The sequence below is a fragment of the Rhincodon typus genome, chromosome 13 (assembly GCF_021869965.1).
Source record: "Rhincodon typus isolate 14 chromosome 13, sRhiTyp1.1, whole genome shotgun sequence".
Classification (NCBI taxonomy): Eukaryota; Metazoa; Chordata; class Chondrichthyes; order Orectolobiformes; family Rhincodontidae; genus Rhincodon; species Rhincodon typus.
The window spans coordinates 22,910,833-22,937,554 of NC_063344.1; the positions used below are offsets into that span (position 1 = coordinate 22,910,833).

The following is a 26,722-nucleotide window of genomic DNA, read 5'->3' on the forward strand; positions in this document are numbered from 1 at the left end:
AGTACACAGTCTCTCACCTGCTCTTGTAGCCACAGTATTGCCTAGTACAGTTCAGCTTCTGGTCACTGGTAGGTATTGCAAGTATCAAACTGGGAAATCAGTTCTGTAAACTGAAATAAAGTTGCATAGAATTTGCAGCACAGAAACAAATCATTTGACCTAACAAGTCTCTGCAGTTGGTGGGACTAAAGAATCAACTGCGGGACTGGTGAATGGAAACAATGCAGATCCTCTTTCCTTCAGAGCAAGTCCTTGTCATACCAAATGCTCCGATCTGAATCATAGAATCCCTGCAGTGCAAATGGAGGCCATACAGTCCATCATGTCTGCACCGACCCTCTGAAGTGTACACCAGCAAGGACCAACCACCCTCCCCCCCTTACCATGGCTAACCACCTAGCCTGCAGAACACTGGACAGTACGGGATAATTTAGCATGGTCAATTTAGCCAACCTGCACATCTTTGGAACTGGAGCACCCAGCGGCAACCCACACAAGCACAAGGAGAACATGCAAAACTGCACACAGGCAGTTGTAGTTTTTCACGATGGGAATAGTATGGATAGTATGGAATACATTGCCCACCGGTTCACTTTTTTTGTTCTGTACATAAATATTTCAATGGGGCTTATCCCAAAAAGAGTCATGCACATGGATCATTTATTATAATTCAACTGTACACTGAGTAACGAAAGGATTATTTCCATTTCTTTATATATTCTAGAAACAGCAAGAGCAAGTTTCATGCTCTCCCTGTCAACAAAACAAACCTTCTGCTCCATAGCTCCAGGTGCTACATACTATGCGAATACTCCGGGGATAGAGGCAGAAATATGTCAACAGAAACATTACTTTCCACATGAAATGTTCTTTGAGGGAGCATTGCCCTTTAGTTTCTTAACCTATATATACTTCCCCTTTGCTTCTGGTTTTCCCACATCATGCATAATCTAACAATTTATCAATCTTCTCCCAATTATACCACTCAAGCAATCAATGGACTGTATATATAAACATACAAATTCGAGGAGAAACAGGCCACTCAGTCCCTCAAGCCTGGTTGCCCAATGTTAATTAAGATCATGGCTGAATTGATTACTCCATGTTCCTGCCTAAGCCTGATCACTCTTCATCCCCCTGCTTATAAAGGATCTGCCTTAAAAAATTCAGACACTGCTTCTATCATCTTTTGAGGGAGATTTCCAAAGACTTACAAACGTCTTGAAAAAAAAGTCTCCTTATCTCTATCCTTAAAAGGGTAACCTCTTATTTCTTTTAAATAATGACCTCGTTTCTAAATCATTTCCACATCCACCTGTCAATGCCTTTCTTCCTCTACTGAACTAAAGCGGACGTAAGTCTGGTCCATCCAACCTTTTCAAATAAGACAAGCCAGCTAATCCAGGTATTAGTCTAGTAAACTTTCTCTGAGCTGCTTCCAATTCATTTACATCCTTTGTTATGTAAGGAGACTGACACTGAGCACAGTATTCCAGATGTGATCTTACCAATGCTCCGTATAACTAAAGCATAACCTCCGTATTTTATGTTCAACACCCTTCACTATAAACAAGAACATTTCCTTAGTTTTCTTGCTTGGTAAACCCTTGTGAATCGTGTACTTGGACATTCATGTGCCTTCCCACCTTAAAATGTTGCAATCGCACACCATGCTATTTTTATAAATTCTTCTAGCCAGATTGGAAGATTTCACACTTTCCCGTGGTAATGGGTTACATGTTTTGACCAATGATTTTCCTTCTCAGTCAGTGGTATAACTCTTCCTACTATATATCAGCTCACAACATCGTGGCCAAGATTATTGATTCATCGTGTGGAGAGTCTTCGACATTAACTCATTTGTTACTGTTTTAATTTGCTGTGTGCCCACTACACCCCTAAATTTTCATTAACAGAGACCTGTGTTTTAAAATCTTTATTCTGGGAGGCCCACAGAATTATAATTACTTCATGAATTTTGATAAAAGAACACAAATTGGTCATTGTTAATAAAATGAAGTGAGGGTCGATTTTTGTAATGTTTCACCCAATTAAGGTGTTTAGGTGGACCATAATTAGCCAGTAATATGGCAAAAGTCATTGACACAAGATCTCCGTCCATAATACATATACTGTCTTTCAGTCTATGACTGGCAGAACAATACATAGAATTCTTTGAAACATTACTTCAAGGTATGTCTGATAGAGCATTTATTTCAATGCAGGAGGCCTGACAGGGAGATGAATTTAGGGCATGGTTGGGATCATGGGACTGAGAAATCATAGCTACTATAGAAACGTGTCTCAGGGAGGTGCAGGACTGGAAGCTTAACGTTCCAGGATTGGATGCTATAGGAAGGATAGGGGTTGAGGGGAGCGGGGCAGGATTACAAGAGAGGAGGGGGAGTGAGGTTTTTGGTTATGGATAACATTACAGTTGTACTTCAGGAGGATATTCCTGGGAGAACATCCAGTGAAGTTATATGGGTGGAACTGAGAAATAAGAAAGGGATGACCACCTTAATGAGATTAGTTAGCAGGAAATTAGGAAGCCAATATGGAAGGAGATCTCAGATATCTGTAAGAACTATATGATTGTAATGGTAAAGGATTTTAATTTTTCAAACGTAGATTGGGACTGCCATAAGTGTTAAGGGCTTGGACGGAGAGAAAGTTGTTATGAATGTACAAGAAAAACTTCTTGTTCCATACATGGATATCCATACTAGAGAAGGAACAAGACTTCACCTCCTGTTGGGAAATAAGGCAGGGCAAGTTATTGAAATGTCAGTGGGGGAGCACTTTGGGGCAAGGGATCATAATTCTACTAATTTTAAAACAGTCATGGAAAACATCTAAAAGTTAATATTCTAAATTGGAGTAGGACCAATTTTGATGGCATTAGGCAGGAACTTTCAAATTTGATTGGGGGAGACTATTCGCAGTTGAAGAATGGGAGGGCTTCAAAAATGAGACGAGTTGAGAAACAGTATGTTCCTGCTGGTGCTAACAGCAAGGCTGGTAGGTGTAGGGATGCTGGATGTCTACAAAAATTGAGGCTCTGATCAGGAAAAAGGAGGATGTATATGTCAGGTATTCACAGCTGGATTCAAGTGAATGCCTAAAGGAGTATAGAGTAGTAGAAGTTTACTTAAGAGGGAAATCAGGCAAAAAGTGGACATGAGATAGCTTTGGTAAATAGGGTTAAGGGGAATTCAGAGAGGTTCTACAAACACATTAAGGGCAAATGAGTAACTAGAGAGAGAATAGGAACTCTTAAAGATTAACGAGGCCATCCATGTGTTGAACCACAGGACGTGTGTGAGATACTAAATGAATATATTGGGTCAGTATTTACTGTGGAGAAGGACATTGAAGCTATGGAACTCGGGGAAATAAATGGTCATGTTCTGAAACATGTCCATATAACAGAAAAGGAGGTGCTGGAGGACTTAAAATGCATAAAGGTAAATAAATCCCCAGGACCTGATCAGGTGTATCCCAGAATGTTGTGGGAAGCTAGGGAAGAAATTGTAGGGCCCCCTGCTGTGATATTTGTCTCATCAACAGCCACAGGTGAGGTGCAGGAAGACTGGAGAGTGGCTAATGGGGTGCTATTATTTAAGAAAGCTGGTAAGGTAACATTCGGGAACTGTAGAGCCGTGAGCCTGACATTAGTGGTGGGAAAGTTGTTGGACGGGATTCTGATGGACAGGATTAATGTACATTTGGAAAGGCAAGGACTGATTAGTAATAGTCAACATAGCTTTGTGCATGGGAAATCACATCTCATTTTTCGATTAAGATTTTTGGTCGTGAACTGCCTTCTTTTATTGCTGCAGTCCACCTGCTTTGGGAGACACATAAAGCTCTTATGGAGAGAATTCCAGGATTTTGACCCAGCGACAATGAAGGAATGGCAATATATTTCCAACTCAGGATGGTGAGTGGCTTGGGCTGGAATTTGCAGATGGTGGTATTTCCACATATCTGCTACCCTTGTCCTTCTAGATGGAAGTGGTCGTGAGTTTTGGAAGATGCTGTCTGAGGATCTTTGGTGAATTTCTGCAATGCATCTTGTAAATTGGACACACTGCTACAACTGAGTGTTGGTGGTAGAGGGAGTGAATGCTTGTGGATGTGGTGCCAATCAAGCAGGCTGCTTTGTCCTGGATGAAGTCAAGTTTCTTCAGTGTTTTTGGAGCTGCACTCATCCAGGCAAGTGAGGAGTATTCCATCACACTCCTGACTTGTGACTTATCAATGGTGGACAGGTTTTTAGGGAGTTAGGAGGCTGCATGAGACATGTCATGAGACTTATAATCCATATATAATAATGCTCTATGGGTTTTGGTGAGAATTTCACATCAAATGATCAGAAGAAACATATTATTTCAGTTTTTCATTTTTATTGCTGAAAAAAGCACTTAGTATAACAGATTTATGATACTATTGTAGTGCACAAAGCCAAATAACTATGTCAATCCCAAACTAATCTAAGTTCTAAGTTTCGCATATTATTTGATTGAATGACATAAAATCAGCAAAGAAATAATAGGAGGTCAAACCAAGAGTGACAATAAAGGCATTGAGCTAGAAATCATGTATTTTTTCTTATTTATTGCCAGTCAGTGATTTTTCTGATTAATAAAATGATTGGGAGTAGGAAATATGGATTGAAATTTCACAAGCAGAAAAATCTGGCCAATGAGTACAAAACTGGACACCAAGGGGTGACCTCTTTCATGTTCATTAGCACTAATTAGTCAGTCTCTCTATTTAAGCCAAATGTTTGTAGTATGAAGTGTGATACCAATTGTCTTAATTTTAAGTTGCATTTTTGATTGTCTAGTGATGGCTCAGTCAAGATTTCACCATTGATTTGAATTTCAGTGGGGGTAGATATTGACAATTGGAGGTGTTTCTTCAAACTCCTGCACTTTTGATGTAGATAACTTAATTCACAGTCCATCACAGCAACTCCAGCAGACATTGTTTAATTTCAGTTATACTAACCCCAGTGTAACTTACAATGGAGTAAACTAAAAATAGGTGCATTTTGATGCAAATTAAAATGTTTTGTATGTATTCTGATCAGCTCTTATATGCAACAAAAACAAAGTTGCTGGAAAAGCTCAGCAGATCTGACAGCATCAATGAAGGGAAAAACAGAGTTAACATTTCAGGTCCGGTGACCCGAACTAAGTTCTGAGGAAGGGTCACTGGACCCGAAACGTGAACTCTGGTTTTCCCTTCACAGATGCTGCCAAACCTGCTGAGCTTTTCCAGCAATTTTGTTTTTGTTCCTGATTTACAGCATCTGCAGTTCTTTTGGTTTTTATTTAGCTCTTATATGCAACCTTCTTGATTAATTTTCACAAGATCTTCAATATTAATGTTATATTTATCCAGGATATCATGCAGGTATTTTGTGGTATTTGCTGACAGCTGTCGTTCTCTTGAAAGAATCCAGGCATAAGGGGTGTGTGCTATGCCAAGGAAAGAAACACAGGAGAATACCAGCGAGTAACTTGTATAGTCAGTGTCTACCACCCAGTAATGAAAAATGACACTGTCTGCAATAAAAGAAAAAGAGGATAGAGCATTAATCTATGATGAAACAAACAGATAATTTTTTTTGGTTCACTAGTTAATCAAATTAAGCGCAGTATTTGGAAACGAAATTCAGACAAACTAGAACACAGCATTTCCAACAGTGACATATGAGAAATATCTCCACTAGCTGATTGTGGACTATCTCAGTGCTGTTAGACTGCTGGCACAGATCATAGCACTGTCACATTGCCCCTGGTAAGCTGGCACGACACCTTTGATCTGACAGAACTTAGGGTGAACGATATCCCAGGAGATCTTCAGATCTGCTCTAAATCACCTGGTCCTCACCTTAAACATATGTTCTCTCGTCTTAGACACATCTGTCATGGCAAAAAGATTCTCATGATCTACTTTGTCTTTACCTCTCATAATTTTGTATACTTCAATCAAATCAGCCCCTCGGCCTCTTCTGCTCCAAGGAAAAAGATCCAGCCTATCCAATCTCATAACTGAGATTTTCCATTTCAGGCAGCATCCTGGTGAATCTCCTCTGCATTCTCTCCAGTGGAATCATATCCTGCCAATAGCATAGCGACAGAACTGTACACAGTATTCTATCTGTGGTCTACCCAATGTTTTATGAAGTTGGAACAAGTATTCATTGCTCCTATGTTATACACCCCTACTAATGAAGTCAATCAACCCATATACCTTTGTCAACACTCTGTCACTCTTGCTGGCACCTTCAGCGGTCTATGACTTGTACATCAAGGGCCCTTTGTTCTTCAGTACTGCTGAAGGACCTACCAGTCATTGTGCATATAATTTCCTTGTTAGACTTCCCAAAATGCATCACCTCACACTTATCAGAATTAAAATTCATCTGATTGCTCTGCCAATTACCAAGGGATCAATATCAGACTGTAGCCTGAGACCATCCTCCTCACAATCAACAACACAAATTTGTGTCATCTGCAAACTTACCAATCATACTTTCTACATGCACAGCAAGGTTGCTAATGTAAATAACCAACAGTGAGGGTCCCAGCAGCAATCCCTGTGGTACCACCACTGGTCACATGCTTCCAGTCACAAAAGCAACCTTCCACCATCATCCTACACCTCCTATTTGTAAGCCAATTTTGGAGCCAGTTTGACATATTGCCTCAGATCCAATGGGTTCTCACCTTTTGGACTAGCCTTCAATGTGGGACCTTGTCAAAGGCCTTATCTAAACCACATCAACTACACTATCAATATAGATACCATTACAAAAAAACACAGTTTGATAGACAGGATCTCAATTAGTGAGTAAATTAAAAACAAACATGGCACCAAAGAATAATTAGCTAGTTTGCCAGTGTTCTAAACTTAATTCTTACTACAGTATATGCAAATAGCTAGTTTGCCTGGATGAAGAACATTTGAAAGACCACCTGAATTTCACTGTTGATACTGAAATTAGTTCAAAACCAGCAAGTAAAGCATGTTCAACTGGCAAGAACATACCACCTAACACAGTCAAGAGAGTTTATTCTACCCTCCCAGTGGGAAGTTGTATTGCCGTAGCATTCTAATCAAAGACTCAGGGCCACAAAGTTGAAAAACTATCTCTGTTCATGCTTATTATTTGCAACATCCATTCAGCACAGACCTACACCAATACCTTCACAATAAAATCTCAATCCAATGTCACAAATCAATCAGAGGCAAAATAAGTCAATACTGGAGTTCACAGTCCTTGGAGGTTTTTAAGATTCAAGAGTCTGAGTGTTGCTGTACACTTACCAGATATTCACAACAACACCAATGCGAATGGGAATAACATTGTTTTCTGTTTGAGAAGACAGTGCTGATTGGTTGACAAGTAGACATTGCCATTAAAATGCACCAATGCTCTCTTTTCACACAACATACAATGTTGTTCCCCTTCATAACGATATTCTTGTGAATGTCCTGATGAGTGCGTGATAAAAGGTTTCGACAAATGTGTCTTTTTTCAGCAATATTCTAAATCTGTATGGCTACATGACTATTCAAGACTCTCATGAACCTTTATCCACACATTAAAGCGTGAAAAAATCCTCCCCCATGCCTCTGGTTTTATGCACTGCTTCATCTCATGATGTCAGTGATCCTGCACACTATACCTGTATTAATCCTTAATGGCTGTTGTTACACAAGTAATGTTCCGTTGCTGGGAATGGCACAGAACATATTTCATGTTGGTTATTAACTAGCAGCAGAGATTTTTCAGGATATTTACTTTATCAGTAAAGGTCCAATATCAGTTTGTATGATTGGAAATTTTTTGTGGAAAACATTTACTAGCTTCAGCCCCAACAAATCATGATGACAAACTCAAAAGTTAACAAAATTTTTAATCACAGCCAATGTAATGAGAAACTATCAACAGGAGTTACTAGTAAAATGTAATCAGTAGTCAAAACACTGAACATTGTACTACTTGAACAAAATATAATATATCTGCAAATAAAAATTCACCCCATAGATTCACGTGTATGTGTGTGTGTGGGGCGGGGTGTGGGTGGAGAGTGTATGTGTATTTATAGACAGTCAGTCAATATGATGTTTTACAAATTCCTACTTTAGAAATAAAACCAGTCTGACTCCAGACTAAAACACAAACTGATTCTAAACAAGGTATCACGCCTAACATGCATTGCCTGACCTAAAATGTCACCTATTCTTTACATTGATAAAACCTTTAGTTCTCTCAGGACCGTGACTTGAAAAGAATTCAGGGACTTACATGTACATGTTAATCAATTAAAACCTTCCAACTGATTAAAGATTTAACAGCATCTTAGGTTTGTTTAGTACATCCTCATCAATGGTGTGAACCTTTGGTCTTTTAATTATAAATTCTGCGTCTGGTACTACCCCTCTCACAAACACCTGAAGAAGGAGCGAGGCTCCAAAAGCTAGTGTTTTCAAGTAAACCTGTTGGACTATAACCTGGTGTTGTGTGATTTCTGACCATTCCCGAATATGATCGGATTTTGTTTATTACTGTGTAACATGCTTATTTATCGAGGAGTTGTACTTTTTAATACATACCATCTAAAGGCTCATGCCCCATTTGTTGATCTGTTGAGTCAAGAAAATAAAAATTAATCACAAGCCACAAACTGGGTATTGATTTTCAAAGAAGAACAAAATGGAAGTTTGCACTTTACTGCTGAAATTAAAATCTCTCACAATAAACAACCAACAACAAGCTATATTTATCCATTGCCTTTAACAGAGTAAAGTGACCCCAAGGTGAATTATAGGAAGAAAAGTTTATAGAGTCATAAAGTCACTAGTAACACAGGAAGAGGCTATTTAGAACCTCGAGTCCATGCTAATTGTTCCTAAGCAAACCAGGCAATCCTGGGTCTTGGTTCAATTCCTGTAACTCTACAAGTTTAGTTCCATCGAATACCAATTCAATTTCCTTCTTGAAATCATTGATTGTTGCCATTCCACCATCTTCACAGGTAGTGAATTCCAGGCCTGTACAATTCATTGCATACAAACGTTCTTTCTTATATTTCCTCGCATCTCTTGATCAGATGTCAATCTGTGTCACCTGGTACTCCTTAGAAACAGTTTGTCATTGACTACCTTATTTTGGTCTGTCATAGGCTTGTACATTTCTAATAAATCTTCCCACAATTTCCTTTGTCCAAAGAGAACAATACCAGATTTTCCAACCTAACCTTGTAAGAAAATTCCTTTATGTCTGGAACTATTGGGAGTAAATCTCTTCTGTACTCATATCCTCTCTCAATTGTAAGCTTTGTTATCCATTCCCTGAATATGTCCTGACATTTTCAAAGTTCAGTACATTGGAACCCATAGCACAACTGCTCCTGTAAACTCTTTAGAACTGTGCCATTAACTCTGTATTACCTCTCCCTACTCCCTTTGCCAAAATACATCACCTCACACTTCTCTGTACTGAATTCCATCTGCAACTTTTCCAGCCATTCTGTTAGCCTTATCTATATTCTGTTACAAGCACTTTTTGACACACCTTCAAATTTCATAATATTGGCAAATTTTGAAATTTCCCTCCGTTGCAAGATCCAAGTCATTTTTTCACAACAAAGAAAGAGTGGTGGTACTAACACTGGGTCACATGAAACTCCGCTATCTGTTCTTCCAGTCTGAAAAATGACCATTCGTCACAACTTGCTGCTTAAGTGTCGAAGCCAATTTTTTTTATCCAGCTGGATACTAACCCTTTAATTTCATGAGCCTCAATTTTACTAACCAGCCTTCTATGTGCTATCTTGCCAAATGCTTTTTAAACGTAAAAATGCTTTCTAAAAAAACTGTAGCCTCTAGGGAATGAAACCCTCTGTGCAAATGAATTGTTTCTGCAGTCAATGATCCTATTTACTGAAAGTAGAAAGCTGCAATATTCTGCAAAGGTTTAGGAGGTGGTGTTTATGGTAATGTCAATGGTGTAGATCCTTTCTCTGTGGAGAAAAGTTCAAATTCTAACATTGTAGCTGATAGTATCTAAACTCAATGAGTAAGTCTGAAATATGAAGCAAATGAACCACACCCACTCCCTCCAACTATTTAGTTTAAAGCCTGAATTTTGTGCTTCACCGGGACTCTGGCCCCAGCATGATTCAGGTTGAGCCCATCCCCTTGGAACAGCTCCCTCTTACCCCAGTACAGATGCCAATGTTCAATGAATTTGAACCTATTTCTCTCACATCAATCTTTGATCCATGCATTTACCTTTTTAATCTTTTCGACCCTGTGCCAATTAGCACAGGGTGAGTCTTGCCTTGTATAGTTTTAGCAAGACCTCCATATTTGTATTCTCTATTCCCTTTGAAATAAAGACCAATATACCATTTGCTTTTCCTATTACTGTTGAAATTGGATCCTAGCTTTGAGATACATGCATGAGGACTCTGAAATCTTTCTCTGCTATTACTCTCTACAGCCTTTCCCCATTTAAATAATATTCAGCTTTTGTCTTCTTCCTGCCAAAGTGCATAATGTCATACTTTCAGAATTTATTTTCCGCCTGTCAAGTTTCTGTCCACTCACTTTAGCAATCTATACCACTCTATATTCTCCTTGTGTCATCCTCACTACTTATAGTGCAAATATTTATTTGTCACCTGCAAATTTGGCAACAGCACATATAGGTTTATCATCCAAGTCATCAGTACATATTGTTAATAATTGTGGCACCAATCCTGTAGCGCTCCACTCATTGCAGTTGTCATCCTGAAAATGACCCCTTTATCCCAACACTCTGACTTCTCTGAGCTAGTTAATCCTCTATCCATGATAATATTCTACCCTCAAGGCTCTTATATTATGAACTAGGGAACAGTAACCACAACATGGTAGAATTTAGCATTCTGTTTGACAGTGAGAAACCAGGGTCAGAACCAACAGTGCTAAATTTAAATAAAGATAATTACATAGGGATGAGGGCAGAGTTGTTTGGAGTGGACTGGCAAAATAGTTCAGCAGATAAGATGGTTGAGGAACACTGGCAGATATTTAAGAAAAACATTCAGATTCATCATAAAGATATTTCCTAGTCAGGAAGAAGGATGATAGTAAGACTGAACCAGTCTTAAATGCAGGACCATATTAAATGCCTTTACAGAAATCCAAATATATTAGAACTACTGCTTCCCCTTTAAGAATCCTCCGTGTTAATTTAATCCCTTAGTACATTTTCCTCATGATTGACTTTTTTTTAGTAGTTAGTATTTTTGGAATGTTAGTCAGTTTGGATATAATGCGATAGTTCTGTTCTCGTGCGATCTCGCATGATAAGAAAATCATCAATAGCCACGCCATTTAAACTATTGGAGCCGGAATCACGTTATAGCCAATACAGGCAAGAAAAGTTCACATTCTACAAATATTGGTCTAAATTCTTCAATCGCATTAAAGTCACTCGCGTTGAAGAAACAGATGTTATATCAGAACTGACTGTACTGCATTCTATTGCGAAGACTGATGGAAAATATTTCTTCTGCCACTCCCTGGATCCCTTTGTTATTTCTCAGCCTTATTCTCTGAGGGACTTGTGTTCATGTTGTCGTCTCTTCTTTTTCATATATAAAAATCATCTTTTACTGGCCATTTTTACATTACTTGCTAGTTTGCTCTCATTGTTTATTTTCTCTTCCTTTTTTGTTTGTAGTTATCTTACTTGGCTTTTAAAACTTGCTAATTCCTATGGTTTGTCATTAATCTTTGCAATATTGCACATTTTTACTTCCAATTTACTACTATCCTTAACTTCCTTGTTCAGCATAGTTGGTTTAAACATTTACTATCATCCTTCTTCCTGACTAGGAAATATCTTTATGATGAATCTGAATGTTTTTCTTAAATATCTGCCAGTGTTCCTCAACCATCTTATCTGCTGAACTATTTTGCCAGTCCACTCCAAACAACTCTGCCCTCATCCCTATGTAATTATCTTTATTTAAATTTAGCACTGTTGGTTCTGACCCTGGTTTCTCACTCTCAAACAGAACGCTAAATTCTACCATGTTGTGGTTACTGTTCCCTAGTCAATCTTTTAATCTGGGATCCATGATTCCTGGTTGGATACACATCATAATGTTTTGGGAAACTGTTCCAAAAACAGTCTATTAATTATTCCTTGTGGCTACCTTCGCCAATTAGATTTTCCAAATATACATGAAGATTAAAGTCACCCAGGATCAATGTACTACCTTCCTCACATGCCCTCATATTCTTATTTTTTTTGCTGCCTATATTGATGATAGCAACATTTAAGAGGCATTTGGACAGACACATGAAAAGGCAGGGAATAATGGGATGTGGACCATATGCAGGCAGATGGGATTAATTTAGAATGCCGTCATAGTCAGCACAGACATGGTGGGCCAAAGGGCCTGTTCCTGTGCTGTATTGTTCTATGTTCTACCAGTCACTATTAAGTGGCCTTTAATTTATTCCCACCAATACCATCTTCCTCTTGTTATATTCTACCACCACCCATATGGATTCTACATCATCCAATGCAAGGCCATTTCTTGCTTTCATACTTATTTCAGCTTGTACTAACAAAGCTTCCTCCTTCTAATCATGTCTTCATAACTGCCTTAAAGTCATACTCATCATTATTGTGCTGTTAATTCATTTATTTTCTTATCAATACTGTCTACATTTAAGCAAACAGCCATTAATTTTGATTTTTTTTAACCAATTTCCCCCTTTGATCTTATTTACTTGTATGTTCTGCCCATTCCTGTGCCACTCTGAGTATAAAAATAGTTGCCTGCAATGCTGTCATATCCTTTTGTTTTGTAAGCCAACATATCTTCTCTCCTGAACCCTTCCCCCTCTAATTAATTAAAAGCCCTCCAAAGCCCTTAACGTCTACCAATTAGAAGGACAAGGGCAGCAGATACATGGGAGTACTGTTATTGCAATTTCAGCTTCAGGACACACACCATCCCACCTTGGAACAATATCAAAATTCCCTCACTGCCACTATGTCAAAACCCTAGAACTCCTCTCCTCACAGGACAGTGGGTCTATCTACAGTGGATCTATCTACACCCCATAACTCATTGAAGAAGGTAGTTTACTACCACATTTATTAGACCAAATAGAGGTGGGCAATAAATGCTGAACAAAACCCTTGAAAGGTAAATAATAAAAAAAAGTTACCGAGTCTGTAGGTAAGTTTTGCTTGATCTTTATTTGCCTTTGGAGGTGGAATTAATTCTGCACTGAGTACAACCACTGCATCATTGTCTCTGCAAAAAACAAACAAGCTTTGTATATATAAAGACGAATAGTGTACTTCCACTTAGTCATGAATTCATCCGAGGTAAAGAAATGGTATTGATAGGACAGACTCACCTCTTCGAGGCAGATTTCCAGTGGGATGGATCTCCAATATGTCCCTTCATAACAACCACAACATACATCAGAAAGGCTTGATGTAAACAAGGACGGGATACTGATTCAACATGGTTGGAGGCTAAGGATTAAAAGGGGTTTCTCCATATTATGGGGAGGAAATTTGATGCCAGGTTTGAGAGACAAGTAGCAAAATAATTCTTTTATGGAACTTTTTAAATATCCACTTAGTGATCACAACAGAGGATATTTGCTATTTGGGTGAAGACATTGCTAAGTCCAATAATAAACTATGAAAGAATTCAGATGGATGAGTTAAATAGAGCAAGCAAAATGTGAGAAGAGAGCACAGTTTAATTAAGATACAAGGAGAAAGAGAAAATGCAAGCGCAAACACCAGAGCACTTGTATTAAATTAGACAAGTTTGTAGAAAATTGAGAGGTTTGTGCACAGTACCATTAAGCAATCGAGAGAATTACAAGCCACTTAGTTTAAAATCTGTGGGAGCAAAAAAAACCCTTTAGAATATTTAAGCATGGGTGAAATTACCACATGTCCATATAAAGAATCAATTGTTAAAAGTTGCTAGTGGTCAGGAAATCAAATAGGGATGATTATTCAAGAAAAGAACATATGAAATAGCAGCAGTAGCAGGTCTTTCAGCTCCTCATGTCTACCCAGTATTTCAACAATATTTAATGTTAATACTGTTATTCCTGAGGGTTCAGTTCTAGATCATGTATGCACAATTTAAATGAAGACTTGTTTTGAAAACAAGACATAAAAAGTTAATGGACTAAAATGTGGCAAAAAAAAATTCAATGATTCTGGGTTTGAGGCAATACATATTAGGAAATTAAGTAATGCATAACTGAACGGAAGTAACCGAATGCTGCAGAAGAGGAATTGGACTGCAAAATGCAGGTTCACACAACACCAAAGGGAGCAACGTCGATTATTAAACATGTCGGTTAGCTGGACAGATTGTTTGCAATACAGAGTGATGCCAACAGGGTAGGTTCAATTGCTGTGCTAGCTGAGGTCATTGTGATGGTCTTGACTTGGTAACCTTGCTCCTACCTGACGCATGACGAACATCAGGTTAAACTCTGAGCCAATTTTCTGTCTCTAATGGGCTGGTAAGATTATGTTGACTTTATAGCAAACAGACATCTCATGATGCCTTTATTATAAAAGCCAAGGAGTCATGATAAGTTTAAATTAAAAAAATTATTCCCACAAACCATGATATATTGTTGGGTTTAATGGTAGGAAGAACATCAGTCCTCTTTGATACGGTTACCTGTGATGATGCCTGATATAAGGCAATACAGAAATAAAGAAAGGTTTGATACACTGGGCCTTCTTCAGAACAATGCAGTTCACAGGAAAATATGCAAGGCATGTTTTGAAGATGGAGGGGTTGGGACAGAGTAAATGGAGACAGACCATTTCTAGTGTTGATGGTCATGAGCAATGAGCAAGATTCCAAGGGAAACCATCAAATGTCAAACGAAGAAAGCTGAAACTTTAACACACTTTATTGTATGGCTGTGGAATCACTTCCAGGTTTAAAGTTAAGTGAATACTCAGGATTACATTTGACAAATAAACTAAAACAGTTAAGTCAGTGGGTAAACATGATTAGAACCATTTGCTCACATGGAGGGTGAGCATCAAGGTGACCAGGTTAGGCTGAAAGGTCTGATTCCATTTGTAACTTCTGTGACAAGTGACTCCAGCTTATTTTCCTGGGTTCATTTCATACGAGGGAAACCACCCCATCTGAGGAAATGTGAGCAGTGCTGCAGTGAAGGTATCACAACAAACCAGAAATGGTAGAAAAGTAGTGTCCCCTGAAGATCAGAACAGATTATTCCACTACAGGTCTCAATAGAGTCCGAGATCTTCAGCTGCAAGGTCGAGGCCTGACAGAGAAGCAGAGCTGGCCAATGAAAAACCTCTTTTCCTCCTTTCAAGGAGTCCAGGGCATTTACATTATTTTCCAGTGTATTCTGTGATCTTCCACATGGCAGTCCGAAGATCCAAGGTGGACATGAGGGAAGTCTGCGGGGAAACCCCTCCCTCTCCATAATTTGGATTGTGACAGCCAAAGAAGGAGTCTCCAATGGCAGCTCCAATGACATTTAACCGAATCAGGAATGTCACCTTTGAACAGTCAATTTTGATTTGATAAGAAGATTTTTGAATATCTGGGGAGTCAAAGACTACAGCGTGCAAACAGGAAAGTGGAGCTGAAACTACAATGAGATGAGTCATGATCTTATTGAATAATGAAGCAAGACTGAAGGTGCAGATGGCCTACTCTTGCTCCTATGTCCTATATTCGTATCTAAGTTGTGGAAACCATCAGCTGAATTCTCAAAAACAAATGAGCTGGAGTCATTTCAGAGGTTAGAGTAGAAAAGAAATATGAAATATTGCGGGGAGGAGATGGTTTACGACTCAATAACACTACACCAGCACCCCTGGTCACAAACAAGCTTAATGCCAGACAGTTGCCCATTGGTGGAAGGGGCAAAACCCATTTGCAAAAACTTAATTGGTGGGCATACGCTAGGGAGGAAAAGGAGGGGAATGGGGATGGAAGATTGTGTTTTCATTTTGGGATGATGCCCGTGATGAGCACAGGGTATCCCCTAAACTGTTATCCCTCATCATTTACCAGTGTTAGTGAAAGTGTAGTCTGCCCACACTCGCCCAACTTCCTCTGCCAAACAGCTTGTGCTACGGGTAGTGTAACATTCCAGTCAACTGCATGCAGCAAACTCATTTATTCTAAAAATATTTTCCTTTGGCCCATGCCTAATTCTATTTGCATTTTAACATCAGCTTTGCAACATCATGCTACATTTGAAGCATTCGCAGATTGGTAGCATTCTTGATTTGCAAATGTTAACATTCTAGTCACTTAAGTCTTTTAATGAGGCTGCAGCCTCCATTTACACTCATGTTCTTTTTAACCACAGGCAGCTGGGTTTCCACGGCCACAAGTAAACCTGAAACTTAAAAGAAGCAAGGCTTGCTCAGCTCATACGGCAGGCGCTTTGGCAATATTGCTTGCAGCCAAGCTGGAGTGCCCCATAATCTGTCTGTCTTCCATATCACTTCCAGAAGCCCTCAAACATCATCTGCTCCCCTGGACCTGCATCCACCAGAGTGCCTTCGTTGGTACTCCCATACTACTATTGGATCAATCATAACATTATTCTCTCCACAATCAAGACCCCTATGACATCTTTCACACCCTTTACTGAAAGATGTCCTGCCCGTCAATCAGACTGACTTATGGGTGGGAACTGCAGAGAATCTAGACCCATGTCATCTTTCAACAACAGTTTAGATAAATGGCTGAAAGAAATGAAAATAAATGGGAATTAACATGGCTGCAAGTGTGGAGAGTTAACTCCCTCACAGATTGATTTGGCTGGGCAACTTCCTTCTTTGTTGTAACATAATGCAATTAAAGTAATTTCTGTTCCTGAGCTTATCATCATTGGATACATGAAAATATTTAATTAACTTGTTGGCCCTTTGGTCCATTGGGCCAACTTTGTGGTGCTGATTTTTACATTGAATGAAAGCAATTAGCACCACTGGTCAAATGGGTATCAGGGATTATTTGGTGGGATCATCATTTACTGGGATCACTATCTAGTGATGTTCCACTGAAAGCTGCTCTCATGGTAGCCACAGTGAAGTACAGGCCAGTTAAAAAATGCCAATTTATCCACACCTGTAACAGGAGGATCAGGCTGTTGCAGCAGAAACTGCAGCAGCAGCAGCAGTGCTGTACGGTCCCAGTTTGTTGTCACAGATATTCCTACATCTTCTTAATCTTTCCCTTTAGCAATCTGGAAGAAAACCTTTCAGAGTGCAATTAAGCCCTCAACTGGGAGAAACAAATGATGTTCTCCTTTCTCAGTTTTCTGCAGTTCAATCAATTCAAAATTGTTCAATTTTTGCTCCTATAAGCCATTCCTACATTTAACACTGTTCCAAATTTTCATTGCTCTAATCAATGCAGGAGCTCATGGTGATCAGTTTGCTGTGTCACACTGTCCTTTGGAAATCCACAGTAATGCACTATACTCCAGCTCCCAAAATAGTTTTTGCTGTCCCTTTATTCGGCATATAATGATAGGTAAATATTAATGAGGAGGTCATGGCAATCATTTTGTACACAGACAGAATGCACAAAAACCTGCATACAGACATATACACACTCACTTCATTTACAGTAGAACTTACTTAATCATCCAAGTGAGAAGCTCGTATGTCTCTCTAAACCCATTGAAAGCTTTAGATATTGTTTCAGAAATACATCTGCGTTCTCCAGTGACATTGTAAAGTCGTTCAATTTCATACCATGTTCCCATATACTGTTAAATAAAAATAAATGGATTAGCTTATTAATTGGGTGTGTGTATAATTCATTAATGATGGGAATTAAATCAGTACTTATAACACAACAAGTCAAAATATCTTCACAAGATCACCACGAAGTTAAACACTCCTCTGGTGATATATGGCATCGTTTTGTAAACATGATTCTCCATGCACCAGTGACCAAATCTAGATTCCTCAGAGATAACACAGTGTGGAGCTAAAGGAACACAGCAGGCCAGGCAGCATCAGAGGAGCAGGACAGTTGATGTTTTGGGTTGGAACCCTCAACTTTCCTGCTTCTCTGATGTTGCCTGGCCTGTTGTGTTCCTCCAGCTCCACACTGTGTTATCTCTAACTTCAGCATCTGCAATTCTTGCCATCTCCTCAGACTTATCAGTTCTTTTTGAAGATAAAGATGCACTTAGTGCTCCTTATATTCCTCCTGAATGGCAGTGGCAAAGCATTATAAGCAGAAAAGTGCAAGCAGATTTTGATTTCATTTATTTATTGTCGCATGTATTTTGTTACAAAATACAGTGAAAAGTGTTGCAGAGTGTAGCCACTCTCTGGCGCTATCGTAAAACACAGAAAAATAAACAAAAACATGGAATATAAAGGCAGAAAAATAAAGAAATGGAGAAAAAGTGTTCTACTTTACAGTTTTTTTTTGTTAAGTGCTCCATCATGAGCTATGGGCCTGGTGGCCAGGAAAGAAGCCCTTGGCCGCGCCACTGGAATGAAAGTCGCCAACTTTTAGCATCAATTCACTTCAACCGACTCCCTCGCCTCTCTGAATCATCAATCATCACTGGACCTCGCCTATGCAGACGCACCAGTGCCATACCCCTGTCTCTTCAATATTAGAGAAGAACAATGTTAAAAAGAAGCATATGTAACATTTAGGAAGCTGAAATCAACAGGACCTGTGAGGAATATTAGGAAAGCATGAAAGTACTCAAGCAGGGAATTAGGAGAGTAAGAAGAGGCATGAAATGACCTTGGCAAATAGAATTAAAGAGAATCTGAAGGCATTCTATAGATACATTAAAAACAAGAGGGAGAAGGTAGGACCACTCAAGAAGACAGGAGGATAAATGATATGGAGGATAGTGAGATTTGTGTGTCACATGTTAATATGCTAGGGCATTTTTGGATCAAAAAAGAAGTGGTTTTGGATCTCTTAAAGAGCATTAAGGTGGATAAGTCCTCAGGGCCTCACGGTATCTATCCCAGGTTATTGATAGAGGCAAGAAAGGAGATTTCTGGGGCCTTGACTAAGATCTTTGCATCCTCACTTGCCACGGGAGATGTCCCAGGGGACTGGCGAGTAGCTAATGTTCCTCTGTTCAATAAGGGAAATAGGGATAATCTATGAAACTACAGACCAGAGAGTCTCACTTCGGTGATTGGAAAGCTTTGAAGACAATTCTTAGGGATACGATTTATGCACATTTGGAAAACCATGTCCTAATTAGGGACAGTCACCATGGCTTTGTGCAGGGCAGGTCATGTCTTATTAACTTGACTGAATTTTTTGAGGAGGTGACGAAGATGATTGATGAGAGTAGAGCAGTGGATATTGTCTACATGGATTTTGTACGGCTTTCGAAAAGTGGCAGGCTTATCCAGAAGATTAAGATGCATGGGATCCACAGTGACTTGGCTGCATGCACTCAGAATTGGCTTGCCAATAGAGGACGGAGGGTAGTTGAGGAAGGGTGTTTTTCAAGCTGGAGGTCCATAATTAGTTGTGTTCCGCAGGGATCCGTACTGGGATCTCTGCTGTTTGTGGTATATATAAATGACTTGGATGAAAATGTACATGGATGAGTTAGTAAGTTTGCAGACAATACAAAAATCGGTGGAGTTGTAGACAGTTTAGAAAGTTGTCAAAGGATACAGTGGGACATAGATCAGTTGCAGACATGGGTGGGGAAATGGTAGATTGAGTTTAATCCAGGTAAGTGTGACGTGCTGCGTTTTGGGAGATCAAATGTTAAGGAAATGTATTCAGTTAAAGGCAGGATTCTGAATGGCATTGATGTACAGAAGGAACTTGGGGTTCAAGTCATAGCTCCCTGAAAATGGCCATGCAAGTAGATAGGGTGATAAAGCAGGTGTATGGCATGCTTGCCTTTATTGTTTGGGGAATTGCGCACAAAAGTCAGGATGTCATGTTGCAGCTTTATTAGACTTCAGTTAGGCCACACTCAAGAGTATTGTGTTCAATTCTGGTCGCCAAATGATAGGAAGGATGTGGCGGTTTTGGAGTGGGTGCAGAAGAGATTTACCAAGATGCTGCCTGGATTAGGGGGTATGAGCTATAAGGAGGGACTAGAAAAACTCAAGTTGTTTTTTTCTTGAGCGTGGGGGCGGTGGAGACACTTAATAGAAGTCTATAAAATTATGAGATGCATAGGTAGAGTTGACATTTGGAATCTTTTCCCCAGAGTTGAAATGTCTAATACGAGGGGGTATGCATTTAAGGTGAGAGGGGGGAAAGTTCAAAGGAGATGTGAGGGGTATGTTTTCTACACAGAAAGTGACAGGAGTCTGGAACACACTGCCAGTGGAGGCAGATACTATAAGGGCATTTTAGGGATTTTTCAATAAGCACATGAATATGCAAGGAACTGAGGGATATGGACCAAGGGCAGGCAGAAGGGATTAGTTTCATTTGGCATCATGTTCAGCACAACATTGTGGGCCAAAGAGCCCATTCCTGTGCTGTACAGCTTTATGTTCTAAGTTCTAATATGGGGTTTGGGTCAAAAGACAGGAATCTTTCATTAACATGAAAATATCAAGGAGAAAATTAACATCATTTAGGGGTTCACTGGCTTCCATTTCTGTGGGATTTAAATTACTAATCAGAGAAAATTAAAATGGAAATGCATAAATACACAGCATAACATCCGAAAGAGAGTAGGCAGTTTATATTTTAGGTGATAATCCTTTGTTGAATTGTCAGAGAGCGACAGAGGCACCTTTATATGAACAAATCAAAATGAGGAACAGTACAGAAAACAGTAGATCTAGAATACAGAAACTTTTACTGAGGTAGCAGTTCTTATAAACAAACTGTTATTGGATTCAACAGCATGCTAAAAGATTTTAAAACCATGCAATATTTTTATGTATGAAGTTGTAAAAATGCATTCAAAATCAAAGATAAATGAAACAGTTGCCATTCAGGGAAATGTCATTGGATATTATTAGGTTGACATGATAAAAAGCTAGGAAAGAGGGCGACCGAACAAGAAAAGGAGAGAAGAATACCCGGAGACAGACTGCAGCACGTAAAAAACAGGAGAGGTGAGTCTGGATAAGTCATATTTGACTCAAAACATTAAATCTGTTTCTCTCTCCACAAATGCTGCCAGACCTGTTGAGTTTCTCCAGTACGTTCTGTTTTTATTTCGTATCTTCAGCATTACAACACTTTGCTTTTAATGGGAGAGAGGAGGACCTGGACCCAGTTCAGGCCAGTCCAGACTAGTCTGTCTTCCACTGAGTTGACTGGCCATACCCTGATAAAAAAAATCAAAGTGGGACACAGAAAAGCAGGTACTTAATTGGATGCTGAATAGTTTTCTACTCTTTATTACCCTATTTTTCTAATCAATGATGTTATTACACACCTCTGGAGCAGGTGGGATTTGAATCCAGGTGTAGGGACACTACCAATGAGCCACAAGTGCCCTTGAATATTTTTCTGGTTTATCTTTCAGAACTTATTGCAGTAGAGAAATACCAAGTGAAAGAATAGCATAGCACATCAAATAGCGAATTTTAGTGAACTCAGGTTTATTATAATAAAACAATGAACTGCAGTTGATGAAGATATGAAATGAAGAAAAACAGAAATTGGGAAGGTCATTGATGAAACAGCTGAAGACGGTTGAGCCTCGAACACTGTCTTGAGGAACACTTGCAGAGATGTTCTAGAGCTGAGATGACTAACATCCAGCCATCTTTTTACGTGCCAGGTATGACTCCAACCAGTGGAGAGTTATCCCCCTGATTCCCATGAACTTCCAGTTTTGCTAGGGCTCCTTGCTAGGGATCCTTGCTCCGATGCGGCCTTGGTGTCAAGGGCTGTCATTCTCACCTCATTAGAATAGATAGTTATTTGGCTTTGACTGGCACAGACCCGATGGGCTGAAGGGCCCTTTCCTGTGCTGTAGACCTCTATGGCTCTTATGAATGAATATTGAGGCATTTCTTGGAAGTGGTGCAAATTTGTAGCTGCCTTTGCGTTAGCATCACGTTTGTTTTATCAACAGAGAATGATAAAAAAGAGGTTTAGTCCATTCTTTTATTTTAAAAATAACTGTATTTCAAACAATATCTTCCAAAATAGAAGTAGGAGTTGACCATTCAACACATTGAATCTGCTCCTTCATTCAACACAATAATGGCTGATCAAATACTTTCAATAAATGTTTTCCCCTACCATCCCCAAGACCCTGTAAACATTTAGCAATCTAGCAGTCTTTACTTTAAACGTTGTCAAAGACTGAGCTTCATCAGCCTTCTTGGACAGAGAATTCCGATGATTCACAACCCTCAAGATAAAAATATTTCTCCTCAGTTTGGTCCCCCTTAATTTGAAACCTTTTCCTCTGGTTCTAAATTCCCATACCCATCCCCCTCCAACATACATATTTGGAGAGACTTCTTGCCGACATCTCCCCGACTTACACTATCCCCTTTAGTATTTTGCAGGTTTTAATAAGATCGCCTCGCATTCTCTGTAACTCTTGAGAAAACAGACCCTGTTTCCCCAATCTCTCTTCATTGTACAATTCCACCATCCTAGGAACAAGTCCAGTGAACCTGCATAGAAACATAGAAAATAGGAGCAGGAGTAGGCCATTCAGCCCTTCGAGCCGACTCTGCCTTTCAATGTGCTCATGGCTCATCATCCCTGTTCCCCCCCATACCTGTTGATTCCTTTAGCCTTAAGAACTACTTCTTGAAAACATTCAATGTTTTGGCCTCAGCATTTTTCTGTGGCAGAGAATTCCACTCTCTTGATGAAGAAACTTCACCTCATCTCAGTCCTACATGACAAACTCTGTATCCTGAGACTGTAACCCCTGGTTTTGGACTCCCCGGTTATCAGGAACATCTTTCCTGCATTTAACCTATCTAATCCTGTTGGAATTTTATACATTTCTATGAGATTCCCCCTCAATGGTCTAACTCCCTTCAATATATTCCTAACCGATCCGGTGTGTCTTTATATATCAGTCCTGCCATCCTAGGAATCGGTCTAGTAAACTTTTATTGCAGTCCCTCCATAGCCAAGGCATCCTTCCTCATATAAGGAGACCAAAACTGCCCACAATACTCCAGGAGCAGTCTTACCAAGACCCTGTACAACTGCAGCAAGACATCCCTACTTCTGTACTCGAATCCTCTTGCTATGAGGGCCTTCTTCATGAGCAACTGGTGTACAAGGATGTTCAGGCCTAATTACATCTCCCTCTTTCCCAATCTATCATTCAGATAATAACCTGCCTTCCTGTTTTTACTTATGTTTATCCACACTGTACTTCATCTGCCATTCATTTGTCCACTCACTCAACTTGTCCAAATCACACTGGAGCATCTCTGCATCCTCCTTACATTTCATCCTCCCATCCAGCTTTGTGTTATCTGCCAACTTGAAAATATTACATTTAGTTCACACATCTAAATTGTTAGTCCAAGCACTGATCCCTGTGGTATCACATTAGTCACTGGCTGCTATTTGGAAAAATATCGCCTATTCCATTGACATCGACATTATCCATTGACATTGAATTTCCTAAGGCAGTGCCCTGCTGCCTATGTTGTTTTGGGACCAGGCTTATGAAGATGCTAGCCCAGATTTACTGATGGTTGCTCCAGCATTCATACTGTGGTTGATGTGGACACCCTTGTGATCCCTCACTTGGACAATGATGTAGTCAGGCAGTTGCCAGTGTCTGGACTGCAGGTATTGCCATGAGGTGCCATGTGTTTGTCTCTCTGATGAAATAGGACGTTCATTATGACCAGGCCCTGTTCCAGGCATCTTGTTAGGAGGATCGGCCTTTCCAGAGGTTTGTAGCTGTCCCAACTCTGACATTGAAATCACCTTGGAGAATCACCTGTCTCTTTTTGGGACACAGGAACCCCAACTGATCATAGTTGCACGCTGACTGATTAACACAGGGACTTGGGAGAGTAAAGTCTTTGTCCAACGAGACGGATAAACCGAGATGATTAACACACACACACACACACACACACACACACACACACACACACACACACACACACACACACACACACACACACACACACACACACACACACACACACACACACACACACACACACACACACACACACACACACACACTAGACACACACACACACACACACACACACACACACACACACACACACACAATATATTGCCCTGACATCCCTTCCTTGGGCATGCAGTCCTACTTTCTTGTTCGTATGCATCAACGGAAATAATTCAAGACTAGGTATGACCTCATCTGGTGTCACCCCCTCCTAGGCCTCAGCTGATACCAGTTCTTTATCCTGGTGGCCCATCCCAGGTGACCCACTCTCTGTCCAGATAGCCTGTCCCTGCAGTTCTCCTTGTTCTCCAAGTCCAAGGAGAGACTGAAGAGGAGGCTGAATTGTGTTCAGTACTGTATTACACCCACAAAAATAAATTCCCCAAAATTAAAATCCCCACAACTAAGTCTTTCTAAATAAAACCCCAACAATAATGTTCTATAAATAAAATAATTCAATCAATACCCTATAAAATAATTCCCTGAATAAAACACACAACAAATAAACTCTCCACAAATAAAAACCCCCAAGTAGCTCTCCCTGAATGAATCATAAGGTCAGAAGTGTGGATGTTTGCCTATGACTGTGAAATGTTCAGCACTATTCGTGACTTCTGAGATATTGAAACAGTCCACGTCCAAATGCAACAAGGTGTAGGCAACATCCTGGTATATCTTCTCTGCACCTTCTCCATTGCAATCATATCCCTCCTACAATGTGGATTCCAGAACTGCACACAACTACTCTACCTGTCGCTGAACCAACACTTTATGCAGTTTCAGTATTAAACCATGCGTACTGCTGGAACCCATAAGACACCACTGAATATTAATACCAGTTTCCAAATGTTTGGAAAGGTGTTTCTAAGTTAAATCCTTAAATTATAATCCAAATTGTTCAATATTTACCAAAGCAAAGAAAGGAATTTCCCTTACTCTTGTGATCTTGTAGCTAACCCTATATTAGAACCATTGCCACTTAACTATGAGCAACATTCCCACTAAAATGCTGGTGTATATTGAAAAGGTTCACTTCAAAGTTACAATTTTTAAAAACATGTTTGTTTAGCAGAATTGTATCCATTAAAATGATTTGCATGAATGAATGTATTTCCTGTGTTGGGGCTATTTACCTCAGTGGACATTACACTGAAATAAATTAATAAATTAGCAGCAAAACTTTCAGTAACTAAATCACCACAGACATAGATTAAATGTAATTATTAGAAAGTACCAGTTGAGGCAAAGAGGTAATATTTTGGATCAATGTTAATACTTCATTAGAAATTTCAGAAGGATCAACATTGACCTGAGGGGTTTACTCTGTTTTTCTTCACAGATGCTACTTAACCTGCTGAGTATTTCCAGAATTTCTTGCTTTAATTATTACTGGATTCAGTGACAACTTCCCTCACAATAAGCGACTACGCTCCAAGAAGTATGCGTTGGAGGACCAATACTAACGTACTTTAAGTCCTGTTTGTGCCGAATGAGAAACTGTATGAGTTGGGACGTTAGAACATAAACAGATTTTGCTTACGATCTCTGTGGCTAAAGTTGAGCAGATGGTGTGAAAATCCACTGCACTGTCCAATCCCTTTTCGAAAGCGTAGTTTATTGATCCTGTAGCATCTGCAAAAATTACTTCTTTACACAAAATGGAATTGCCAGGCAACTAAAGAGTTAACAGGACAAACCTGATTGAGACTAAAATTCTTTTGCAGTTCCACATGTTCACATCTACCCCATTTGATTGCTTGAACTCTTTTGGTTAAACAAATGGACGTGATCATCAGCGACAGTAACAGCCCCCGCATGGTAGCAGCTTGAGAGGAATCTGAAACACAAAAGAGATTTCTGAGCCATATACACTCATATATTGACTGACTCACAAAAACACAGGTCCGTTCCTTTCATTTTATGGAGGCAATAGTTTTATCTGCAAATTCTCGATCGAGCATGTTAGCTCAGTCAGTTGGCTGGATCCAGGATAGAGTGATACCAACAGCATAGGTTCAATTCCCACTGTGGCTGAAGTTACCATGAAGGACTCACCTTCACAACCTCAGCCTTCACCTGTGATGTGGTGACCCTCAGGTTAAAGCATCACTACCAGCCATCTCATACCGAGAGAGGTGCAGACAAATAGAGAGCATTCCCATTCCCGGCACACTCCCGAGCTGACTTCCACAATGGCTTGATGTGTTGACCACAAAGGAAGTTCCCTCACACTGTGCTTTTATTCATCGCATCCCAAAGAAAATCCCTGCCAAAAGGTAAACTTCTTTTCAGTGAAAAGGCCTTTTACTCTCTTGGACAGCTTGTGAAAACACAAACCGGGTCCGGAGTGAACTCCACTCAGCTCGGGTACAGCTCGGGCCTCCCCCTGTACAAATCAGCTCTATTCCATTCAGCGAGCTGGCACCAAACAGCAACCTGACTGGGTCCGTCTCTCTTCATTCAGGAACCTGCTGTAGCCGCTTCAAAGGAGCACGGTCTAAACAACTACAGA

General features: G+C 39.8%; 1 protein-coding gene across 1 annotated transcript; it reads right to left on the reverse strand.

Moving 5' to 3' along the window:
- Positions 1–5,319: 5,319 nt before the first annotated feature.
- On the reverse strand, positions 5,320–26,042 carry LOC125484743 (apolipoprotein D-like). Its single transcript, XM_048604747.1, has 5 exons — positions 25,908–26,042; positions 17,729–17,859; positions 13,261–13,349; positions 8,638–8,667; positions 5,320–5,576 (listed from the first exon to the last, which is right to left on the reverse strand). Exons 1-5 carry the CDS (start codon positions 26,025–26,027, stop codon positions 5,350–5,352), a joined length of 597 nt encoding a protein of 198 aa, XP_048460704.1. The 5' UTR covers positions 26,028–26,042; the 3' UTR covers positions 5,320–5,349.
- Positions 26,043–26,722: the final 680 nt, after the last annotated feature.

Coding starts and splice junctions, on each gene's coding strand:
- LOC125484743 (XM_048604747.1), bottom strand. CDS start 26,027: ATGCGGGGGCTGTTACTGTCGCTGATGATCACGTCCATTTGTTTAACC. Junction 8,668..13,260: donor AAAACTTACCTACAGACTCG/GTAACTTTTTTT, acceptor TTGACTCAACAG/ATCAACAAATGGGGCATGAG. Junction 5,577..8,637: donor GGGGCATGAGCCTTTAGATG/GTATGTATTAAA, acceptor CTTTTATTGCAG/ACAGTGTCATTTTTCATTAC.